We start from the raw sequence: 25,736 nt of genomic DNA, 5'->3' as shown, positions 1-25,736 counted from the left end.
TAAAATAGTGACCCAAAAGGATGGAATTTAATAGGTGAATCTGTTGGTAAAAATTGCACAGCTGTGGTTCTAAGCTCGACTAAAGGATTATCCAGCCCTTTGGATTTTCAGCACCGCTGCTCTGTTAGTATAGAAAATTGAGACTTTGCATCATTTTTCACATCTGTGCAGTCTTTCTGTCTGTCTCGGGTATAGGTACCTAAAGCACAGAAGCCACAAGCAAAGTGTCACCGGTGAATATTAATGACAAATGCATCTGCTTTTCCATGTAAATGTATGTATGTGCAGATGTGGCATCTGTATGCATCTAGTCTCCTTTAAGTGTAATGTAAAAAAGCAAATATGGGAAAATCAATGAGCTTTCAAATGTCTTGATGCCAGCCTGGTGGACCCTGGACTGAACATGTCCATTTACCACTCCATGAAAAGCCAAAAGGCCTCTGAGCTTGAAGGACTCCAAGGTAGAGTCCTCCATCATCTGAGATGACTGGCATGGCACGCATATCTAGGCCAATTTCATCGCTGGTATGGAGCAATTGGTCTATTGTAAAATAGTCATTTTCCATATGAAATTGTGTGTGTGTGCATGCATGCGCCCACACAATATTTGCATTCACATTTAAAAATGCTGACCTCGTTAGAAATTAAACCATCTACTCTAAACAGTAATTATGCTATCAATCCCATTTTTCATACTGAATGTAATTAATATGGTAAACTCCAACTGGTGCTCTTTTCTCTTGCAAGCTTTAGGAGGACATACGCCAGACCTAGGCAATTCTCTTCATACAATGCCTGGTATATTGGCACAAAGAATTAGGTGCCTAATACAGTTGTGATTGTGACAACGGTAATGCTTACAAGCATCAGCAAAGTCATATCTATAAGAACTAAAAGCTACTAGGGAAACCCGATAAATATGGTTCCGTCGGCACCTAGAAGTGGATTGCCCTCCTTAAGGAACTCATTGGAGTCTCCCATGAGAGGCTCCCATGACTGACTACCCATTGCCCCTTCCTTTCATAAATGATTTGAAACCTGGAAGACAAATACATTTTTGCCTTAGCCTGGAGGTTAGGAGGCTTGGTGCATGGTGTTAAAACTTCAACAGGTTTTCTATGGCCTGGGACAAATTACAAAACCACCTTGAGTCCATAAAATGAGTGGATTGGATTAGATGATCTGTAAGGCTTCTTCCAGCTCCCAAAGGATTTTCAATCCTGTGCTCTCAGAGTCTTCTGTATTCCACTTTGGCGTGAAGTCTCGTTTATTGATTCAATAGATGGCTGAGCATGGATGGAGAACACATTTATGTAACTTGCATGATCATGACTGAACGCAGCCATTTCAAGTCATCTGTGCCAGGACTGACATCAGTGTCCTATGCACAGTGGATGCAGTGCTTTGGGGTCCTTGTCACATAGCTTGATCATAGAGACAAGTGGGACCATCTTGGGTTGACTCCACTGCTTGGTCCAGGCCATCTGGCTTTGGCAGTGCAAACCTGGAGTTTTAGAAGGCTTCGATGTTTTTCTGTGTTTGGGTTGAATAAAATCCATGATGATTTGTCAAGTATTTGCTCCCTATCCATCCCAACAATTGTTACATGTTACCACATTTCTTTCAGTGAGCTCTTGGTTGTAAGTTTTGATAATCAGAAGATTCAGGGTTGAGCGGAAAAGATAGACTTGCATGGACATAAGGAATGTTCACATTTGGCTTCTATTTTGCAACTGACCCTCTTGACTCAGGCAGGTATGAGTGCACGCAGTCAGCAAATTATTGGGAGCACGCGGCTGTGGGGCGGGGGGATGGGGTGGGGTAGCGATGTCAGAAATCAGAGATGGCACCAGTGTTCAGAAAGCTCTCAGTGTGAGGTAAACAATGAGACACATGCTCAAAGAACTTCAATATAAAATGCCTGCTGGGTGGTGTCATAGAGAGGGATTAAGACAGACTTCAGTTCTCTGAAGGGGCAAGGAAGATTAAAGCCCCTCTTGCTGGAGACATAGGTGGTTTTCCTGGAGGAGAAGGCATTTGTTGAGCTGGGTCTTAAAAGGTGAGGACAGTTTAGAAATGAAGGGATGTGGTTAAACAAAATGTGATCTGTACATACAATGAAATATTCTTCAGCCTTAAAAGGGAAGGACATTCTGACATGTGCTATTACGTGGTTGAAGCTTGAGGACTTGACGCTGAGTGAAAGAAGCCAGTTGTATGTATTTTACCACAATTTTTTTAAATTAAAATTTAGAGCAAATTTTCACCAGGTGAAAAAGGAAAAGTAATGAAGGGAAGGTTCTTTCAACTCTAAGATTGCACATGAACCAAAGCAGGAAATTGAAGAAGGCAGGTTGTGTCCAGTCTGGGGGAAGGTCTGTAGGAATGAGGAAGAGATCAAGAGGAAAGCAGAAGCCAGATTAGGGAGGACCTCACAGGCCAGCAAAGGAGTTTGCATTTGGATTCAAGGCAGTGAAATGCATGGAGCTTTGTGGAAGAAGGTCCGGCAGCAGATTGAAAATGGATTGGAAAAGCTGGCTCCGAGGTCAGAGGTCCAGCCGGGATGCTGATGGTCTCGGTCAGAAGCCACAAGGGCCCGCACTTGGAGGCTTCAGAGCAGGAAGGGACAGATTTGAGAAATGGTGGGGAGATGCAATGAATAGGACTCTATAATGGATTGGATAAGGGTAATGGAGAGGAAGATATTAAAGATGAAATAGAGCAGGGAAATTCACTTTTTTTTGAAGCTCTTTTCAAAAGAGTTTTAGGATCATTATCATTTTTTGAAATGGAAGAATTTACAGCACTTCAGCATATAAAGCTGATTAAAGCAGAGCAGCTCAGATGGAAGCCAAGGTAGGGAGTATACTGGCTCCAATGCTCCTGGCCCGGGGATGACCACAGTGCCCTTACTGACATGGAGAAATCCAGCCTTGGTGATAAGGGAAGACCGTTGCTGCCATTAACAGAAAGAGGGAACTGGTTTGGTTATCAATTTGGTTTCAGGGCAATTTGATGGGCTAATGGCCATCTTGGTGATAATGAGCCAGAGGTAATCACCGCACATCTGGAGCTTTAGAGAGAGGGTAAGATTGAGGTTTCCATTTGGCAGTGATCTAGATATTATCCAATCTATGCCAACACAAACGGGATTGGCAAATCCTGTCACGGTCAGGAAAGAAGAGACCTGAGGAATGAGCCTTGGGAGACATCAACCTCAGACAAGCAGAAGAAGGAGGAGGTCCCCTGGCAAACATGGTCAGAGGTAGAACAGTCAAGATCACGCCACAATTGCCAGGTAGGGAGGGCCAAGTGTATCGTGGTCTCACGACATATACTGTCACAGAAGCACAAATCATTCCACCTACTTTTTTTCACTCTTTCCATGGCAGTGACAGTTCAGGGTGAAACCCAGAAGTCTCTCGCCCATTTAGTTTTTGATCTGGTCAAAATGAGCTTTCACCATCTCAAGACTTCAAAATGAGGAGGCATTCGTGTGACATTCACTTAGCCAGACATCAGTCACGGCCTCAGTGAACAAAAGGGCAGCTTCGGCTTTGGTTCCAGGATGTAAGGCCTGGTTTGCCGCACTGAACCGCAGAGTGACTGGAGTACCTTATTTACCCTAGTGTAAGTTTGGGGGCTGTTCCCTTATCAGAAGTATTCATATCAGGGTCACCTCTCTTTCTCTATCCCCCCACCCATGCTCACTCTTGCTGTCTTCATTCTCCTTCCTCCTCTTTCTTGCCTTTCTCTCCCTACCCCCTTCTTCCTCTCCCCACCCACATTTCCTACAAGATCTGCCAGTGGCTGTCTTGTTGAGATAATGAGACTTCTGTAATCACAGCACCTGACTAGCTCCGTGGTTGGGACTATCCGAGAACAAGCGCTGCTGATCTACCAGGGTCACCTGTTTATTCTCAAACTGTGTGCATTGTTACCTTTCTTTTGTCATGTTTCCTACTGTGCTTGACATTCCAAGTCTGTGTGAAAAGATGTTCTAAGAGGCTGAACCTTATGGCAACTGTCTGTCCTTTTCCCCAGGACGGAGACACTCCGAAAAAGACAAGCTCTGCTGCCATCACGGTTACCAACACGGCCGTTGCCACTGCCACTGTCACTGCTACTGCCGTTGTCACTGCCACTGTCACGGCCACTGCAACTGCCACGGCCACAGCCACCACCACAACCACTACCACAACCATCTCCACCATCACCTCCACAATCACTACGGGCCTCATGGATAGCAGTCACCTGGAGATGGCATCCTGGGCAGCCCTGCCTCTCCTGTCCAGCAGCACCGCCAATGTCCGGAGACCCAAGCTCACTTTTGACGACTCGTATGTTGTTCCCAGATCATCACAGATATGGTGTGGGGGCAGTGCATGGGGATGGGTGCATGCAGGATGGCTTTTTTAGCACCAAAGTAAGACTTCAGCGGCGGCCCCTCATCCCCACACATCCTCTGTCTGCACCAAGGAATGTCTTTGGCCCATTTTGATCATGGAGCTCTGGTACCATTTCCAAAGACAGGTGCTTAATTCTAGGTTGCTTTGGCCCCCTTTCTTTCTTTTTGTTTAAAAATATTTTATTTATTCATTTGGCAGAGAGAGAGAGAGATCACAAGTAGGCAGAGAGGCAGGCAGAGAGATGGGGGAAAGCAGGCTCCCCAGCGAGCACAGAGCCTGATACGGGGCTCGATCCCAGGACTCTGAGATCATGACCTGACCCAAAGGCAGAGGCTTAACCCACTGAGCCACCCAGGTGCCCCTTGGCCCCCTTTCTTATCCATGTCCTCAGATTGAACAGAGCGCCAGCAGCAGCTGGGTTCGACGGGGTCCACGGGATGTTCGGACAGTGGAATGATTGGGTTGCAGGGGCCAATAATGTGTCCCAGTGGGCCATTACACACTTGACATCCCACTTCTGGGCTTCTTTCAAAGTTGGTTATTCTGCAAATGCTAGCAGTCACCTGCCTTCTCCAAGGCATTGTCTTGGCATGGATTTATAACAAAACTATTTGTGGTTCTTCAGTCTTTTGGGGAAAAGATGAAACTTTAAGGAGTCTGTTTTGTTTCTTCAGGGTTCACAATGCTGATTATTACATGCAAGAGGCTAAGAAGCTAAAGCACAAAGCTGATGCGCTGGTAGGTTTTTCCCTTCTCGCTGCGTCCCTCCCATTCCGGTATCATGTTTTGAAGGGAAACAAAGAAGCCATCTTATCAATAAGTCCAACTGCCTCATTGCTATGCTGACATAGGCAGATTGGGGCTGATTCATTCCTTACACCAGAATTCCCGAGCTTTTGGCAGCATGTTGCCCTGCCCTTATTCATGTTCTTGCTCTTCTTCCCCTTGCCCTAACTTCTCAACTTAAATGCCACATACTGTTGCGGGCTTTCAAGTGAATTCGAGATGACTTTTGAAACTTCCCTGGAGAAAATGGGAAATCCCTTTAGTTTCAGTAAATCAAAACTGGTGTAGACAGAGACAAAGTGGTTGACAGCTGGTCAGGTGGCCTCAAAAAATGGCTTTGAGAAACCCAGGTGTGTAGAAAAAAATGCAGCTCCGTGCTGCACTGATTACATGTTTCCAGGTGAGGCCCACAGTCAGGCTAGGACCCCACACAGAGAAATGAAGTTCTGTCATCCAGAGTTCTGAGGACACATGGCCCTGTTTCCTCCAAGGGTCTTGGCCACTGAGACCAATGATGATCTCAGCATGTTGAGTTGTCTTGATTGCTCCTCCTAATGGGGGTCTCAGCCACATGTCACAATTACTCAGGAAGCTTTAAAATAAACCCAATGCCCAAGCCTCACCCCAGATAGATGGAATCAGAATTTCTGAGATGGGGACCCAGGCATAGATATTAATACTCTCTACTGCCCCCAGAGAAGGGCAGTGCCTCAGTTCAGGGTCCTCACCTCAGTTCAACTCCATTATGTTAAAAAAAGAAAAAAGCCCACTGTCCTCCATCATGGCAGTGTGTCTATCCAGGACTTAGCTGGCTCACAATGTTGGACAGTCATTTTCCCACTGCGGTCCAAATTGCTCAGGTATTGTCTACGGCTAACCTTTCTGTGGCAGGAGCGCTCCTTTGAAAGCAGACAAAAATGACAAGGCAGGCTGGGTACCCGCTCCACTGGAGATGCTGAAGAGACTCATGGGCTCATGGAATGGGACTATGTAAGAGAGGTTTGGAGGAACAGAAAAATCAGAGTCACAGAGATATATATTTATATAGGGTTAAGAGCCAACATCACTCTGTACCTTCCAGGGCTGTGTTTATGTGTACCCCCAAAATCACTTTTTGTCTAAGCCATTTAGAAAATGCATTTTCATTTGAGGTGACTCCAACCCCCCTTGGGGGCAAAAGCCAGTTTTGGGGGTAAAGTAAAAAAGTCAGACATTGGAATGGTGCATGACCCTCCAGTCCACAGGGCACGAAGAGATGCTGAGCATATTTTTGGTCTTTATGTTTCGGTGGAGGTGTGTGAAAAAAATACCTCAAATAACTCCCACAGGGTTCAGGGGAGAGGTGGTAATGATGGAAACAAAGGTTGAGAGACATTCATTTAGAGGAAGATATCTTTGCTAGGCTCATGTCTGTACCAGACCCAGAGGCCCCCTGTTGTTTGTACCCCTTGGTTTATGGATGGGGAAACTGAGGCCTGGGACCAGGGTAGGACCTGGCCACAAACTGGCACAATGACCACGTAATTGTCTCTCTGGACTTTTCAGTCTCTCCTTTTGGAAAAAGAGAGGTTTGGTCTAGGAGATCTTTAGGAAGCCTTTCTGCTGTGGGTTTTTGAATGAGAAATCACTTTGAAAAATCAAGATGTGAGGAAGAATTTCCTCACAAGAGAGGCAGTCAGAGCCAGATTACCTAAGGAAATAATCAGGTGAGGCACGAGAAGGAGGAGATAGTTTACATACACACACATAGGTTTTCATAAAATCGCTTTGAACGTGGTTGAAACCAATATTCTTCCATAACAGCTCACAGTGAGGAAACTGCAGAACATTTATTGTAAAAAGAGTCATTTACAACAGTGGTTCTATAGGACCTGTAACTCATCATTTTATAGTTGTACTTAATCCTTTTCCAGAGACAGCTACTCTGCCATTTTGAGAATTGAAACCTTCACAGCTGCAAGAAAATATTTTGATAAAAGGTATACAAAAAATTAAAATAACTAAATCTGCATTATATTGGTTCTTTTTACATAAAATCTCGTATTAGTGGAATTCTTACAGCCAGCTATCAAAAAATTGAAAACATTAAATACTGTTATAAAATACTCACTATAAAAGTGTCATATATAATATTCATTATACATAAAAAAGAAATCAGTATGTCTGAGTCAGTTTAATCATGACCATTATCGGGGTTAAAACCTTTTGCAATAAAATTTTACTAAACTAAAATATTTAGTAGTGCTATATTTTTTGGCTTTTTGACACACTATTTCAGGCCATCATTTACAATGAAAGTGATATGATTCTTGTCAACAGTCACACCGGAAGCTTCACATTTTTCATGACAATGGCATCAATTTGTTACTCCTCCCCTGGGGATGGGGTTGATGTGATCACAAAGACTGTATAGGGAAGTTGCCCATGAGTCTCATGAAAAGCAGAGTTTCAGGACCAGCTCTGCCCATAGGATGTTCCAAGGCCCTGTCTAGTCAATTCCCGGGGGGGGGGGGGTGCAAAATGGCCCTGGAGTTGAGACCTGCTCCTTTACCTGGGGGGAGAAAAGAGGCAATATGCTGTTAACGAGTCATCTTCTTGTTTCAGTTTGAGAAATTTGGCAAAGCCGTGAATTATGCCGACGCAGCCTTGTCCTTCACTGAATGTGGCAATGCGATGGAGCGTGACCCTCTAGAAGCCAAGTCTCCCTATACCATGTACTCTGAGACCGTGGAGCTCCTCAGGTTAATGGCCTCTCTGCAGACATCTTCCTAAGCTCATCTCAGTCATAATTAGAAGCTGCTATGTTTTTTTAAAACTATCATTTCCTCCTACTAATGGTTTGTCTTACGCATCTTCTTCTTAGAAGTCATCGTAATTAGTTCTTGCCATTTTATTAATGTCATGGAAATTTATAATTGATGGACACTGCTTTTATAAATTATCCCCTTCAGAGGTTGTAACATGAGTGTTATAATTTGCAATATTCATAAAATTAAAATGGAAACGTAGTGGATGGAAGTAAAGTATAATAATTTCACCATTTGGTATTGACACTTGCCTTTTCAAAGTGCAGTTTTATAATTCAAGGAAGGTGGCGCTATCAAGATTTCTGTTATAAACCATGTTTTCTCAGAATTTCTGCGTTCGTTGTTAAAAAGGAGGGGCCACTGTTCCTACACAAAGTTGGCTTGAAGGCAGCAGGTATGCATGAACTTCCCCTGTGTCTGTAACTTCAAGGAAACAGACAAGGTGGTAGGAGGGGGAGGGGTAAAGATCAGAAGATGTGAATAGGAACCAGTATATTAACTGCGCAGATTATTGGTCTCATTTGCATTTGAAATGAAATTTCCTGGCCTGCCCTTGATCTTGGTGGAATAAAATTTGTGAGTAATCAGAAAAATTCCTGGAAGAAGCGGAAAGAGAAGAAATGCCCACTGTTGTATTTTCCAGCAATGTGCAGATATTTGTAAAATAATTGAAAAGCACCATCATTTGCTGGATGGACTAAATAATTGCTTTTGTTTGAGTGAGCAGTTCCTCACCTGATAAGTCCTTTCTATTCAGGTCACCTCTGGCTTGATTAATTGATAATGCCAGGCCTCGCTTTTACTGTTACAAATCGGAGACCCTTATAATTAAACCTCCAGACAAACATTGGATACACTGAGCATGCATATTTATCCAGCAAAGTCTTCCAAAAGATCAAAAGAATGCAAAGTATTATTTAAAAAAAAAAAAACAACTGTGCTTCCATAGACTCAGAAGAGGAAGTTCAAGTCACTAAAGTAGGGGTTTATGAGGAAAGCAGCCTCACCTTGCCAGGCAACCACCTTTGGCTTTCCTCTGTTCAGAGAAGCATGTAAGGCATCTATCTCTCAGACTTGCTTTCTGCTCTGTAAAAGCCACCACCGCCATTCTGTAGCTTTTAACAGGAAATTGATTTCTCAGTGTATTCGAGGCCACCAGTGATTTTCAAAGATGCACAGGATGAAATTTCTGGCAAAAATTAAAAGTCAAGGGGCAGCATTAGTGAACAAACACAGAGAAAATTCATGTTCTCTATCCATCCAAACATGCAAACTTTTTTAAAGGCACTTTTTAAATTAGTAAGAAAGTTAAAAAATACTAATACCTAGTGTTTAGATACACACATGCATAGACGCGCCAAATAATGGTGACCTAGGCCTCACCTTTGCTGGGGGAATAGAAACTGATCATTATAAAGTGAGGGAAATTTGGCATTATGGAGGAAAACCTTTACAAATGAGCATTCATATCTTTTCAGCCAGTAATTCAACTTCTGGAAATGTGAATTTCCTGTACTGAAAAAAGTAATTGTGAGAGTAGAGCGAGTTATCTGTATGGTGTTAAGTTTGGCATATATTATAGCACACAATTAGAAGCAAACCAAATAATCAATCACAGAAGAGTAAGTAATTACACTGTAGTACACTCAACAGAATTCTTTGCAGCCAGTGAATATCAGCCACGATGGAGACTATATAACTGCAGAATTATATACACACCGCATTTCTGGCCATGAAAAGCATGTTTCTGCCTGTAGACCATGCGGGAAGGGAAATGAGATCCCAGCTGCAGTAGGGTGAAATGATGGGTGTTTCCCATCTCTCTATATTTTTCTTTCTTCTTCATTTTCTTTTAGGAAAACACATGCTTTCTTAAAGATACAAAAGCAGAGCATCGTATTTCATTTCTGGTAAAAATGCAGTGCGAGTCTTGGAGTAACATTTATTCCCATTAGAAAACACTTCTTTTTCCATTATTATTTACAGGGGAGAATGTATGGACGTTCACTTTAGAGTCAATAGTTTGAAACTTTATCTTAATTGTTGATTCCCGAGCAGTTGTAAGAAATGATCAGGAAAGTTCCTCTGGCCCCGCGCCCAGTTTCCCCCAACAGTATCACAAACAAGACAGTGACATTGACAAAATCCATGATTTTTTTCAGAGTTTCACATGCACCCCTTCGTGTGCCCTCTGTTTACATGTACAGATTTCACATTTTCTGTAGAGCATGTGTGGGTATATATATGGGAGTGTATATATATATATTCATATGTATATGTATATATAAATATACATATATATATTTAAGAAAATTTCAGTTGGGAATAAAATGGGCTAAAACAATTTAGGTCTTCTGGTCCCTTGAGGCAACTGAAGTTCCATGAGCCACTCACTTCAAAAGTTGTTGCAATTAGAGGGTAACTAATATGAACATGGTTTTTAGTGGCATAATATGTGGTGGAGAGATTTTTATCACTCTCTGGCAGTATGCTGGCCACAGAGAGAGCCCAGTTTTCTTCCTTCAAGCAATTATAGCAGCTCCGAGCCCTGGGAATATGCAGTAGAAATATATTTGTGCAAACAAGTGGGACATCACAATGACTTGACATTTCAGTGATCCAACTGTCAAAGACAGTTTGATTTATTACATAATAAAAATCCTTTCGCTTAATATGGCAACAGAAGAGACCCACACCCAGTTCACAGGTCTTTTTGCTAGAAAATATTCCTTCATAGCAGTGGAGCTATAACCAGGAGACAGGGTGCCTGGTCTTAGGGGGCAAGCCCTGGGGCACCTGGTGTTCTGGGGAGGCTGTTAAAAATGGGGAGTCCATGGTGCAGGCTCTCCATCACCTTCTCATAAATAAGAACGAGCCCAGGCTGCCTGCACACTTCCAGCTTCCTTTTGCAATGCTGAACTCAATTACTTATTCCTCCACAGGTACCTGTGAAATTGCATTAAAGCTCAGACAATGATTTTATGCAATGAATTGATTTTCAAGAGTCTAAATGCCCGGAATGGAATGTGCTCAGCTAGAAGAAAAAAATGAGAACCGTTCCACCTTTGATCACCCCAATGTGGAACGGTAACAATTAAAGAGAATGGAAAGACAAAATATACAAGCACCATAAATTAAAGGCTCTTAGACCCGCAAATGCTGTGAAATTGACCTTCCTCTTAAAAAAAATAAAACCACTTTCTATAGGAATATCTTCAAAACATGAGCCATTAGAAAAGACCTTTTTAACTGTGTGATTGTGGGCTCCCCGTGCCTATGTCAGACAGAGTCATGTATTATTTACTTTGTCTGTCATGAACTCAACTGAGACGGACACCTGTGGCCGCCTATCATCGCAGACCGGTCGTGCTGGTTAACTAGACGGTCTGTGGCCAGCATGGTTTTTATTTGTTTGTTTGTTTGCTTGTTTTTATTTAAATTTCAGTTAGTTAACATACAGTGTTCTATCAAGTGTATGATACAGTGATTCAGCACTTCCATGCATTCCCCCGGTCCTCATCACAACAGGTGCACTCCTTAATCCCCATCACCTGGTTCCCCCCGCTCTTCCCCACCTACCCAAGTCACCATCAGTTTGTTCTCTAGAGTTAAGAGTCTGTTTCTGAATTTGTCTCCCTCTTTTTCTGCCTTTGCTTGTTTGTTTTGTTTCTTCAATTCCACATATGAGTGAGATCATGCGGTATTTGTCCTCCGCTGACTGATTTAGTTCACTTAGCGTGACACGCTCTAGTTCCATCCACATTGTTGCCGATGGCAAGCATTCGTTCTTTTTGAGGATTTTGCCACACTATGGTAGTTCCACAGCACTGCCCTAGAAGGTGGGCTCCACGTTTAGCTGACCTCTCCAGGGCTGACTTCTGTATGCCACTCTTTGGATCATCACTTCACATGTGTTTCCAGGAACGCGTGTTCCTGCCCACCCGACCTACATTTTCCTCCCACCCCGAGCAAATGTGGCACTAAGGCATTCAGGCGATGGGAATAGCAATGACTTCTAGACTCTCTGAAGGGTCGTGCGGATGGCACTTGAGCTTGTCCTTTCTCTTCAAAGGTACGCGATGAGACTGAAGAACTTTGCAAGCCCCTTGGCTTCGGATGGGGACAAAAAGCTGGCGGTATTATGGTAAGTCTCACAGAGGTTGCGAGGAAGCAGCTGAAATGTCACAGAAGGATTTGAAAACTCCAAATCGACTTAAGCTGCTTACCCCAGATCATTATTCTTGTTTTCCATTAAACTATTAAAGGATAACTAATGGATTTCTTCAGTTGCTGACTAAACATTTACTCTCCCAATTTATACCCTTATCAAGATGGGATTTTAATGCTTACCCCTTCTCTTTGAAGCATTTTCTTTTTTTTACTTCTGGCTCTCAGTAACTATAAGGGAGGGAACAGAGCCTGTGAATCAGCATTTTTGTTGCATTAACATAATCTTTTCCTCCTTGCCACAGCTACAGGTGTTTATCACTTCTCTACTTGCGGATGTTCAAGCTGAAGAAGGACCATGCTATGAAGTACTCCAGATCACTGATGGAATATTTTAAGGTAATCCTTATTTTGTATAATTTATAAGTACCGGGTGGACATAATCACTAATGAGACATGGCAAGCATGTGATTAAATGTCAAGGTTGTTGCTGCAACAGGCTTAGCCTCTGTCATCCCAGCCGGCCATGGCCCTCCTGCCTCTCTCCCTCGGGGCTCAGCAGAGAGCTCACCTTTGATTTGAATCCTGGGAGAGAAGGTGCAGTAGTGCGATCCCTTGATTACCTTCTGGACTGGCCAAATGACCCTTGACATCTTCCTGGTTGCAGTCAGGGGAATGATGCTTGCCTTCTTCCCCCCCTGCATGGTAGGGACACACCAGGGGACACAGGTTGTGTCCGTGGTCATGGCCTGTCTCCTGTGAAGTGAGCAGCCAGCCCAGAAATGTCTTAACAGTGGGAGAAGTTGCTGCAGCCACCCTGGGCTCTAGGGGGATAGCCATTCCCGTAGGAGCCTTTTAGCCATGGGTAGCCTTGGAGGGCAGTGGTTGCACTTGAAAACTAGTGATCAAAATTAATTAATTAATTGATTAATTAAATAATAAAATAAAACAAAACAACTGATTGCTCTGGTTACCAAAATAAACTAGCACACAAACAAATAAATAAATCCATGGTCTAGGGAACTGGAGATTTTAATTCACAAGCAAAAAAGGAAGGGAAGGGAAAGGAAAGGGAAGGGAAGGAAAGGAAAGGAAAAAGAAAGAAAAAGAAAAGAAAGGAAGGAAGAAAGGAATTTTAACTGCAAAAGAATGCCAAAATTTAGGACTGAGCCCAGATAAAAACTGGCCACTGACTGGCTTCATGGTCTCCGAAGCTTCTGCTTCATTTGCAGCCCCCCCCCAAACTGGTTATGATTTAGATTTGAGAAGGCTCAAGGCTCCTGTTGGTCATGTCTTAAAGGAAAAGGATGATTATTTATTATTATTATTATTATTATTATTATTTCTGCCATGTGCATGAGACTGCTTAGCTAAATTGCACCAAAGCAGTTGTCCGAGATGAATTGAACCCTGACCCTCACATTGGTCTCCCAAGTGCAGTAAGTGGCATAGGGCGTGGCTGAAGGAGCATGCCGACTGGGCTGGGGAAAAGAGCACGTCCACCAGCTACTCCCTGGTGTGGTCACAATTCCATGAAGCTGGTGCTCATGTAGGGGTGATGCATCAAATACAACAGTTGCCCATCGCCCCCTCTACATCTCCGCTCTCCACCTGTGCCACAGAAAGGTGGCTCTCGAACCTGAGTGGGCATCTGGAGGCCCTGGGGAGCTCATGAACCCTGAGTCCGTGGTCCCATTCTCAGAGTCTGCTACTGGAGGTCTGGGACAGGGCTGGAGAGCCGGCACGTGTAACGAGTTCCCAGGGGATCCTGCTGCCACTGCTGGTCTTGGGCTGATGCTTAGAGAGCCACAGCTCTAGTATCTGTCCTCTTTGGCCTGTTCTTTGTGGTGTTCAGGGCACGGTAAAAATGCCAAACAGATTTTGAATAACTCACTCTTCTGGCAGCGTGCTGAGCTGCTTTTAGATGAAAAACTGGAGTTTGCAGAACACAACTTAGATGCAGGTCTCCCTCCATGCACCAGAGAAGTGTTGCCAGCCTGGGCTCCTGAAAATGCCTGACTCTCCCTAGCACCTCATTTGCAAATGGGGCTGGGCCGCAACCCAAGAGGCAGGGAGGAACATAACCTTGATCTTTGCCGGAGAAGGCCAGCCTGAGTCAGGCTGGGAGTTGGGGGGCTAGTCCTGTGCACTTTGGGCTCTGACCCAGTAATGTCATTGTGGTGAGCTGGACCACTGTCCTAATGTGGCGGTGATGAATGCTCTAGAGGTGTGTGGCCCCCTCAAATGCAGGAGGCCCATTTTTGAAACCAGCCCAGTTCCATTCAGAGGGACAAAGAATCCTCAGTGGTCCATGGCAATGCACCCCCGGATCAGTGGCATTGCTAAACAGGGATTTGCCTGTTGCTCTGCTCAGTTCTGGCCCATTCCTGAGAAGTCAGAAATTACAGCCCACATTGCATCCCAGGAAAAAGTTTGCCATGGGAGCTAAAGGTGAAAGGCTTGCCAGTACTCTGAAGAGCTTGTTTTGCAGAATAAATTTCAGATGAGGATAATTAAGCCACTTCTTGGAGAACTGAGTCTGATTTCACTGGGCCTTTTAGTATATAAGATCTTTCATCAAGTGACTTGCATGGTCCTGATTGGAGCCCGCTAATTATCCTACCCAGCTATTTTCATCGAGTGTGCGTCGTGGTGTGCTGACGTGCACTTAACATCCCAGCTCTGCGAACAGAACAGGAGGCATCCCGAAATGCTGCAATCAATATTAATGTACTCAAAATCACACTTCCATCTGTTTCTGAATTAATAAAACACAAAATAGATGTCCTTATTTCCCTCTCTCTCTCTCTTTTTTAGCAAAATGCCTCAAAAGTCGCTCAGATACCATCTCCCTGGGTAGGCAATGGAAAGTAAGTATCTTACGAAGATCGCTTTTTCAGAAACTCAGCAATTTAAGAGACCCCCCCCCAAATATTTTGTATCAACAACTCAGGAGCGAAGGTCAGTCCTGACACTAGAGTGATTTTTGTGCGCACAAAAATCTGGTCCAGTTTCAGCTAAGGGCAAGACAGAAAAGTTTAATGGGATGTAATTCCAAATTTCTTCAACTATTTGATCTTTAAGCCAAATTATGGCCATAAAAATATCTGTTAATGAGATGGCAAGCACCGTGCCATTTCAAGGGAGGCAGGGTAAAGTTAACTCCATGGCAGTGATTTTTCAATGATTCACTTGGTAATGAAAGAACGATGAAATATTCATTGATACATACTAAGTGCCATTTAATAAAACCAAAGGCATAATAGTGTTGAGAATGTGAAGGCACTTAGTCAGCCAATTATCTGAGCTTTCATGGTGATTTTTATGTTAATACTAAAACACCCTGACCTAAAATACATAGAGCATCCACTCTACTGCTGATCTAAGGCTCAGCGGAATCCCCCAATCTCTCCTCTGCTCAGAGTTGGAAGAGCACCCACTGGGTTCTGAGGCTGTCCCAAGCTCCCAGGGGGACTCAGGGAGGGGCAGGGATGGTGGGTGGGGCACAGGGGTCCCTTCCCAACACTGGGCGTGTTCCTCCAGTTCTACAAGGAAAGAGCTGGACCCCTTGGCATCTGAGGCCCCTGCAAAGAGCCGTTCCTGCTAAGAGGAAGATTTGGAAGACCAGTTCTGTCCCTGTAGCGACCTGGCTCCATGCCTGCCCTTCTGTGCTTGAGCATCAGCGTTCCTTCTGATTCCAGTCCCTCCCTCACCACCGCAGGCCCACTTGCCACCACCACTGGGAAGGGAAACTCTGTGACTGCAGACCCAGGGTTTGACAAAGAGCTGCTTTTTCCATTTCTCATTGTTTCAAAATTCTTATGTCTCTGGTTCATACATTTTCTTCCAGAGTATGATAGTATCCTTTTGCCACTTTATAAATATCTACAAAGCGAATTCTCCAAGCAGTGGAACAGGAACTCTACTTCGATATCATAAAAACATTCAGAGTGAGGGAAGAGACCCATTAAAAACTCTGCATTATCTCAATTACTGTATTGAAAGGAAGTACCCTTTAAATCGTTGATTAAGTCTTACTTTTATATTGATGAACTAAAGCAAAAGAATGCTTCTCGCTAGAAGTTGAGAAAATAAAAATAACCATTGAAAGGCCCGGGGAAAGCTATTTTCTCTGAGCACAGAGTAGAGTGAGGGCAAGTTCAGGTAAGCAACCATTAAATGATTTCTGGGATTTTTTTTTCTTTTAATTCTGAAACGAAAGAACTAGAATGCATCCTAAGCTTGTGAAGTCACATTAAAAGCCTCCTGAAAGGATGTTTTAGGCAGCTTCTGTGTGAAGAAAGCTCACTCCCTTTGGTGGGCCAGAAAGATTTTGAATGAAGTAACTCCAAAGGGTCACCCAGGGGTTGCCTCTCATTCATTCAACAAAAAACTCAGATGCATTTCCACATGAGAGGCACACCTGACTCTGATGGGATCCCTGTACTCCAGAAGCACACAGTCCAGTTGAGGGAGGTGCCAGATCTGTACAAAGGTCTATGGAAGCCCAAGAGAAAACAAGCTTGGTCTTCCCTGGATGGTCATGGAGGGCATCTTCTATACAAGCAAGACCATAGCCTGCTTGCCCCAACACAGGAGTGTGGCTGGCACCACATAGGGCTCCAACAGGCACCTTCCAGAGGCAGCAACCCCTGACCATGAGGGCTGGGGGAGAAAATTGCAAAGAAGCAGTTGGAAGAAGGAGAAGAACAATCTGCTTAGTACTGAACATGGATTGGCAGACTTTTTCTGAGGCTTAGATGTAATATCTGAGCACCATGTTTGGCACATAGTAACTTTACCATTTGAGCTGGAAAGCATACACTGTCCCACCCCTAGAACTTCCACAGCACTTGGTGTATACTTTGTCTTGGGCACTTATTCTAGCTTGTCAGAAACTCATGGGTCTTCTCCCCTACTAGACCATTCGTTCTTCCTAATAAGGGGCTATTCATTATTTCATTTACCACCTATTTGCTGAGTGTGTACTATGGATGAGACACTCTGCCAGGCACTTGACAGACACACCCCCATCCTTGTACTATATGTTGTGCTCCTACCCTCTCCAGAGCCTCTTCTATGTAGTGGGTACTAAATAATGACAGAGGGATGGTTGGAAGACAGTTCATTCATTTATTTAACTAACATTCATTAAGTACGTAGTATGTGCACCAGGCACTGTTCTAGATTCTGGGTATAGACATAGACAGAAATCCCTGCCCTCCTTGAGGTCACCTTCTGTTAGAAGAAACAGAAAAAACTATGGGTTTTGCTAAATGGTGGTAAAGGTCATAGAACAATGGAAACCAGGAAGGGAGATAGAAAGGTTGTCTGGGGATTGTGTGGGGAGCAGGACACCCATCTTGAATTGGGATGTTAGAGAAGGATGGTGGAGAATAGTCCATATAGATACCTAGGAGAAGTGCATTCCAAGCAGGACAACAGCCATCTTCCAAAGTGGGGTGTGCCTAATGAGTCTGATGAACAGCAAGGGGGTGAGTGTGGCTGAGAAATGGATTAGACCAGTGTGCTAATGGTGAAAGCAGTGGGAAGTGTGTGCCTGTGTGTACACCCTCATTTGCATGTGTCCTGAAAGTATGAAGAGAAAGACAAGATCTACAAGTAGACCCACAGAAAGAAAACAGGACAAGGAACTCCAAGCTGTGTGGAAAGCCAGGCAGGAGTTAGAGGCCCCCCGAGATGAGCGTCACATTGTACCCTTGTAACCAGAGTCACAACCTTCCTTAGGCAGGTTGGAATTCTTTCATCAGTACAATGTGGCCTGCAGATACACTCATCGGGAGGTCACTCCTAGAGCCTCGTGTAAGATCCACCATGACCAAAAGCAAACTCGTGCCCTAGCTTCCCTTGCATCTGCTACTGATTGTTTACCAAAAAGTAGGCAATAAGAGGCAAAGAAAACCCTTCAATTAACATTTTGATGTTGTAAGCTCAAAAGGCCTTTTCAAGATGTACAAAGTAAGCAGAGGTGGTGTGTTTCCCTTTGTGACTTCTGGACATGATTGGAAATCATTGAATCCACCCTTTTCTTTCAGTCAAGGAAAGGCTCAGCAAGGGGAAGGAAGGGACATGCCTGGAGCACAGAGAAATTCAGGGCAGGGCCAGGGTTAGAATACAGGTATCCTGGGATTCCAGTACATTCTCTGTTCCCAGAATGGCATGCTTCCCCTTTCAGCATTTGAGACACCTGACAGCTTTGTGAATTTTCTCCAGAGATTACAAATGAAGACATACTCACTTCTTGCCTTAATTTGGCATCGAAGAATTAATGACCACTACTTAGAGAAAAGTAAATAGCATTTGCAAGCAACCATAACAAAGAAATCCAGCATTCACTCCCTGTTTTGTGTGTGTGTGTGTGTGTGTGTGTGTGTGTGTGTGTGTGTTTTGGGGTGACTTTTTTTTTTTTGATCATTAGTTAACCCTTCTGTGCTTAGGCTTTTTAGCTTAGAAAGGAGCCACTCCACCCCTGCCTTGAGAATAAATCTTTCCACCAAGAAGTGTCAGAACGTCTCAGAAATTAGAAATAGAGCACAAAAACTTTCCCATCCTCTCACAGACAAGTGCAGAGTGAGTGTGAGGATCCCCTTTCCCCCTCATACTATAATATACCAGAAGATATGCTCTGTTTCCAGAAATGGACCAGAGCACTCACAGGGCCTGGCACAACTTGCATGAGTCTTGAGCCAAGCATATCTGTTTGAGTTGCCCCTGGCTTGAGTTAGCAGCAGTGGTTGAGGCCAACCATTGCCTCAAATCCTGTGTGCATGGTACCTGTCAGGGTGCACATCTGCTCTGTGAGCACAGATCAGCTCTGAGGAACACAGACAGCCACCCTGGAAACCTAGAGTTGCCAGCAGCTATGGCTAGGAATGGTGAGGGGGAGTGAGAGGATGCCTTGATGATCTGCTCGTTGTGCTTGGAGGAAGGAAGAGGAGTCCCAAACACAACTTTTCCCATTTCTTCTACTCCCCCTCAAATGTTCTACTGTAACAAAGTGGTACATTGGGACACCACAGGGCAGTCCTTGGAAGTCTCAGTGAAGGAGGATAGGAAGGCTGGGGGAGGGGCATAGAGTTTGCTCACAGCCGTAGGAAGCCACCCCAGCCCTCCCTGCTCTGTGTGGACTGCGGGGGACTCCTTGTTGCTGCCGTTAAGGAACTGAACCAAAATCTATATCCAGACATTGGATCTGCCCAAAGTAGGGCCTGCAGAGACTTCTTTTCATGAACAGCGTGCAGGTGAATGGTCAGCAATTAACAGCCATCTCTGTAGCATGTCTTCGAGAATCTTGAAGAGATATTCAGAATCTTATTTTTTCCGGCTTCCCTAATACTTCTCCTTCCCTAATACTTCTCCTTCTCCCCAATAGCCTCCTTGGGGGGCTTTCAAGAATTGCACTTTGTTTATTGTGGTGACTGTATTTGGAGCAAATTGTCATTGCGGTTTCCACAAAACACTTTGATAATGGCCCAGTATTACACATCAGGCCTTTCCTAGCTGCCAGTAGCCATTCTGGAAACAGGTAGAGAAATCATCACAGCTCTGAGCAGCGTCTTTCTCTGAAACATCGCAACACTTGCTATATATATTCAAAATAAGAGCTACATGTGTGGAGAGAATGAATGCCAGCAAAAGATTCACCCAGCTCCCCCTGCTATCTTAAAACAAAAGAAGCAGTGTGGATGGAGTCACATGGGGTTTTTAGAGGCAGTGAGACATTGGTGTTCAACTGAGTTAGAAAAGGAGAAGCATGGCTCATTCTAGAGCTTGGCCCTGTAGTCCTGCGTGGGTTGGTCAGACAGGGCCGGAATGCGGTGATAATAAATAAGCTGTTTCTACTGTGGGGCTTCTAGAGAAAACGAACGTGTTGGCAGAAGCCACAGAATGTCCTCTGAGAGCAAGCTTCACTTCATATATGCTCACCACCCTAAACCTCATGTGCCAGTGACCTTCTCCTGAGGTCTCAGCATAGGAGGGAGTACTCGAAGGCTGCGATCACTCTTTGCAACCAGCTTCACCATGTTGTCTCTTCCCCTTCCCCCAGGAACACTCCATCCCCGGTGTCTCTCAACAACATCTCTCCCATTAACGCAATGGGCAGCTGTAACAACGGCCCGGTCACTATCCCCCAGCGCATTCACCACATGGCCGCCAGCCATGTCAACATCACCAGCAATGTGTTACGGGGCTACGAACACTGGGACATGGCCGACAAACTGACAAGAGAGAACAAAGGTATGCTTAACCCCTCCACCCATGCTCATTGGCCATAGTAGGGTTAACGGTGCATAGATGCACTTGAGTTTAACATGGTGCCTTATCTTCCCGTCTCTCTGATTTCCAGGGTGTAGAGGAAAGAGAGGTTAACTCAGGGAGGACACAGTAACCAATTTTTTTTTTTTGCTGAGAGAGTGAACAAAGCCTGGGATTTTATTTTTTTCTCCTTCAAAGCTTAAACTAATCTGAGCTGTGAATATTGGCAAACGACCATTTCAGATTTACCATCCATGGTAAGGATGGGCACCAAGAAACAGAGGTGAAGGAAAAAAAGAATCATTTGCAAATTAATTAAGATCCCGTTGGCCTCTGTGTGTCAACTTTAATTTGGGGGGTTTTTTTGTTTTGTTCTGTTTTTTGGGTTTTTTTTTTCTTTTTCTGGAGAGTTGAGGTTGAACTGAGGGCCTACTACTTTCATTACAACTGTCGGCTCGAATGAGCACATGGTAATACAGCTTGTGTTCAGAAGCAAAGGCCAAAGCTCAGCAGATATTTTTCACACTGACAGCTGGGATGAAGGATCAGGGTCCTGTTTGTGGTAACATATGGGGTTTGCTACAGAACCAATGCAGGGAGGACCCTGCTTCATCAGAGAGTGAGTCAGTGGTCTCTGGCAACTCCTGTCTCCATCTTGTGACCGTGGCTATTGCCTGGGTTCACAGAGAAGCCTCACTATGCTCATGAAGGAGGGATGCATGAACAGACTACACTCTTGCCCTGGCCATTCATTCGGCTTGGCTGATTCTGGCAAAGAGGGGCCCAACAGTTTAGAGGAGCAGAACTGTCTGGCCAGGACAGGGATAGATGAGGCAGCAAATGATAGGGCAAATAGTACAGTATCTGCATGCAGAAATTGTGGCCTGATTTCTTCCCAGTTACCAGTGTAACTGATACGTGCAAATAACCCCAGGGGCCAGTGTAAGTTTATAGCCAAGCTGTGGGTTGAAGTCTCAGGTGATGGAATGTGCTCTGATAGCCACAGAATCCTGGAGTCATATAGATATGTAATAATATGGAGTAAGAAAATAAATATTTGCTGGTAACTGGGAAGGGTGCTAATTTTGAAGCCTGATCATTTAAGTTGGAGTGCTGGGCAACTTCAAGAAAATTACTTAAATCTCTGAGCCGCTTCCTAGCTTCCATTGCTGTAATGGATATAGTAATGTATGTTGCCTCATTTGTCTCTGTTTTGTAGATAAATGAGGTGAGATTAAGAAACTCACCTCTGACATCACAGCTCTTAACGCTAGAAGCAGGAATTGAATCTAGAACTCTAAAGCACTAGCTACACTGCCCATTTAGAGAGCAAGATTCATAAGAGGTCCTCAGAGAACTTCACTGAGCTCCTGCCCTCAGTTACCTGAGTGATGGGCAATTCTTCACTTCTCTACTTCTCTAAGCTTCTGAAAATCCAAGGACAACTGGCCCAGATGGCCAGATCCATCCAAAAGTTCTAGAATTGCAAGTGAAAGGATAAGCATCTTAAGACTTGCCTTGCTTGTGGGCCTCCACTCTTCTCTTTTATTTTGTATTGGTAACCGGAGGGCAGTTCAGTATTTATGGATTTCCATCACAATTGCATCCATTTTCAAAATCTGTTAAGGTAATTCCTTCAAAATTAACCACAGAACTTTCCAGGAGCCATGTGCTGGCTGTGCTGATATCCAAGGGAAAAGGAGCTAATCTTATCTTTAGCACAGTGTGTCAGGAGTTGTTAAGTTCCCCACCTAATAATCAGAACAGCTCTGCAGTCTGCTTAGAGTCAGAGAGACTTCCCCATCTGTCTGGTCCACCTAGAGCTGGGAACTGCAGAGCTTCCCTCTTGACTGGGGACAACCATGTTCTTGCACTCCCCCACCCTGCTCCATACCTGCACACCTGTGCAGCTTCAGGCAGAGGACTCTGGTCCTAAACTCAGCCAATGAGGGTAAGGCTGCCCCCTGGCCTTTCGTCTAGAAGCCTTATCCCCTACCTCCCCAGCTTCTTACTCAAAGCTGCTCTTTAGAAGTGTGATCTGGGGATGCCTGGGTGGCTCAGTCATTAGGCGTTGGCCTTCAGCTCAGGTCATGATTCCAGGGACCTGGGATTGAGTCCCACATGAGACTCCCTGCTCAGTGAAGAGCCTGCTTCTCCCCCTGCCTCTCCTTCCTGCTTATGATTTCTCCCTCTCTCTCTTATGCTCTCTCTTTCAAATAAATTAATAAAATCTTTAGACAAACAAAAATTAAATAAAAAACGTTTAAAATTTAAATATTTTTTTAAAAATGGCAACCTGGATATCTAGTTAGGAATGACACATCAGGTTGTGCACAGAACACCCAGGGCGGGCATCCTGGCTCATGGGCCGCTCACGTTCATTCAGCAGCACCTAGGTCCTTTAGCATTCCCCTTAATATTGGGTCACATAAGAAAATATTTCAGGTGCCAAAAATAATTTACTCCTTTATCAGCAGAAATTACTTTTATTGCATAGTATAGGTTTAAAAGTATCACATAATCAAATGAAGTCAATACCTAGAGTTATACATAACGCGAAGAATCAGTGCACTGTTTCGGGCAATACCATCTGCGGGTCAGTCAAGCACATGGAACATCCCAGCCCCTTTAAGGTAGACTTCAGTACGCACCGTCCCCACTGCTGCCAGATTCCTCACCACCAACTGGAACAGACGGGATGTCCTCACAGTTAGGGTTTCCTCCTCTGTTGGGAGCTGACAAAGAGGACACCCAAGAGCCCTCCCATAACCAAGATCAACGCAATGGTGGACAAATAAATGCAGATATGAAAAGGGGATGCCTAGATACTTTTCTAGACATCACATAGTCTTTTCCACATACCCCCTCCCCAATCCAAAGCAGACTGTCCCAAACCCCAGCTCCAGTGGTTAGCAGTGTGGCCTCAGCACTGCCCCTTCTCCAAATCAGCTAGAGGGGAATCAGCCTGGGTAGCCTTTTCATCCATGTCCTTCGCAGCAAGGAGGGAGTTGTTCACGACAGATATTTGCAGGTCATTTCCCTTCCCTAAAGGAATTGGTAATAAGACTTACTGAATCAGATGTCTTCTAGATGTTTATTTAGCGTTAGCTGCTGATGGCTGTAGTTGCTGTCCAGGTTCACTGGCTATGTCTGCAACATGCCAAGAAAAATCCGTAAACTCAGTTCATTTAGACAAAGGGAAAAGAGAATACTTTCAATTCAGTAACACATAGAATGGCAAATGGCCTAATGTCCTATTGACCATGGCTCCCTACCATTTTGTGTATCTGAAAGTCTTTCTAAATATTAATTTATAATATTTAAAAATACAAATTTTCTATGTAATGTTAAAATATATTTAAATACATTTTATTTTAGGTATGTAATTTATGTGTATATTTTAAAATATATGTGTTATATATCTTTATTATATGAACATAGACAATACATTTTTATATATAATGTTGTGATGTGTGTGTGCATGCACGCACACACAGAACTCACAAACCTCCACAGGATTATAATATACTTATAGAATCCACTATTGGAAATAATATATAGTGATTTGCAAAAACTTACTATGAATCAACAGATTTAAATTGATTTGTGGTTTATGAATCACAGTAACACAAACATTACTTATGCTGCAGAATTTTTGGATCTACGTAAAGATTAAAATAATCATGCCTCCTATACATATGGAGATTTGGTCCCCTAGCACCTAGTCTATAAGTTTTTGTGGAATGAGTGAATAAACAATGAAAATTTTCCCAATGTCCACGTGGTTGTGTTATCATGTGAAGGCGGCTGAAGCGATCTGGCATGTATTTCTGTGATGATATTCAAAGGCCCGACCAAGGTCTGCTCTGATTTTCAGAATTCTTCGGCGATCTGGACACACTGATGGGGCCCCTGACCCAGCACAGCAGCATGACCAACCTCGTTCGCTACGTTCGCCAGGGACTGTGTTGGCTGCGCATCGATGCCCATTTGTTGTAGTGGGGGCCCCCATCTCCAGCATCACCACCCATCACTCTACCTCTACCAGAGCACCAATGGTCACTGGTGGAACTCCACTCACTTGAGAAAGTTCTCTTTGCTTATGTTTGTTTTTACGCTTCTTTTGATATCTGTGAAAAACAGAAGTTATTGTAAGTGGACACTACAACTTGAGAGCAGTATGTTTTATTACTTAGTCATTTTTCAGTATTTTATATGCATTTCTCAGATCCCACCATCCTTTTGTGCTTGATACAATGATACAGTCCCTACAGTATTGTTTTAAGCTCACACTACCCAAAACAAAAAATGGGAAGTACTTGTGATGATAACACGTTCCTGAGAAATGAAATGTCTTACATATATATATATACATATATATATATATATATATATATATATATATATATTTAGACTCAAAGGACCTACAAAGATTCAAATTTTCCACAATAGCTATTCCCCAAACTGTACTCTTATGTCCAGAAAAAAAAACGTATTTCAGAATCCATTGTTAAAATTTTGTGGTTCCCACAGACTCAGTCTCCAGGTGAGAATTTTCCTTGTCAACCCACTGGTTAGCTGTTGTAGCCACATCATAAAATCAAGAGTATTAAGAAAATAAACAAGCATAGCAATGCCACTCTCAAACCAATACTACATACAACCAGAGGACCTTCTTGCTGGCATCCCTTCCCTGATGCCCTATTTTTAAAATGTTAATGAGATGAAGTGGCAACATTTATTTTGACAACTTTAAGGCATCAGCTGGCATTAAATATTTTTGAACTCCCTGATCTGAAGCATAAATCCTCACCTGGGATTCTCTTTGTGTAAAGCTCTCCTTCTGAGGGGCAGTTAAATGGGTATACACCCTAGGAGCCAAAATACTGCACTCCAGTTTTAGAGATGAGAGATTAGAAGCCTGGAAATGTCCAAGGAACTCATACCTCTGCCTCTTTTGCAGCTGGTAGGCAGGTCCATTGCTGGAAGGATATTTTTATTGTATTTTGCTCAAATCTCAGAAAACAAATTTAAGTTATCACTACCTAGGAGTTAAAATATACAGTTTACTTCTAATTATAATCCACATTTCCACATTTTCTAGTTCACAGTGTTTCTCCTTCTCCTCCTCCCCCTCCTCCTCCTCCTCTTCTTCTTCCTCCTGTTCCTCCTCCTCCTCCCCCTCCTCCTTCTCCTACTACTACCATTCTTCTTCTAATTCTTCTTCTTCTTCTTCTTCTTCTTCTTCTTCTTCTTCTTCTTCTTCTTCTTCTTCTTCTTCTTCTTCTTC

General features: G+C 43.7%; 1 protein-coding gene across 4 annotated transcripts in view; it reads left to right on the top strand.

The window, feature by feature from the left end:
• The window catches only part of LOC111158947 (AF4/FMR2 family member 2), a 473,976-nt gene extending 449,161 nt beyond the window's left edge, over positions 1-24,815 (top strand). For all 4 annotated transcript variants that reach the window (XM_022521292.1, XM_022521290.1, XM_022521291.1 and 1 more), the window contains 8 exons: positions 4,045-4,340; positions 5,084-5,147; positions 7,800-7,936; positions 12,075-12,146; positions 12,475-12,568; positions 14,987-15,039; positions 20,238-20,428; positions 24,324-24,815. In XM_022521292.1, the coding sequence (XP_022377000.1) occupies positions 4,045-4,340; positions 5,084-5,147; positions 7,800-7,936; positions 12,075-12,146; positions 12,475-12,568; positions 14,987-15,039; positions 20,238-20,428; positions 24,324-24,445 (1,029 nt within the window). In that variant the 3' untranslated portion in view covers positions 24,446-24,815. The remainder of the gene's footprint in view (positions 1-4,044; positions 4,341-5,083; positions 5,148-7,799; positions 7,937-12,074; positions 12,147-12,474; positions 12,569-14,986; positions 15,040-20,237; positions 20,429-24,323) is intronic.
• Positions 24,816-25,736: the final 921 nt, after the last annotated feature.

The sequence above is a fragment of the Enhydra lutris genome, unplaced genomic scaffold (assembly GCF_002288905.1).
Source record: "Enhydra lutris kenyoni isolate GAN:26980312 unplaced genomic scaffold, ASM228890v2 scaffoldscaffold65, whole genome shotgun sequence".
NCBI lineage: Eukaryota > Metazoa > Chordata > Mammalia > Carnivora > Mustelidae > Enhydra > Enhydra lutris.
This window is presented reverse-complemented; position numbering and strand designations above follow the sequence as displayed.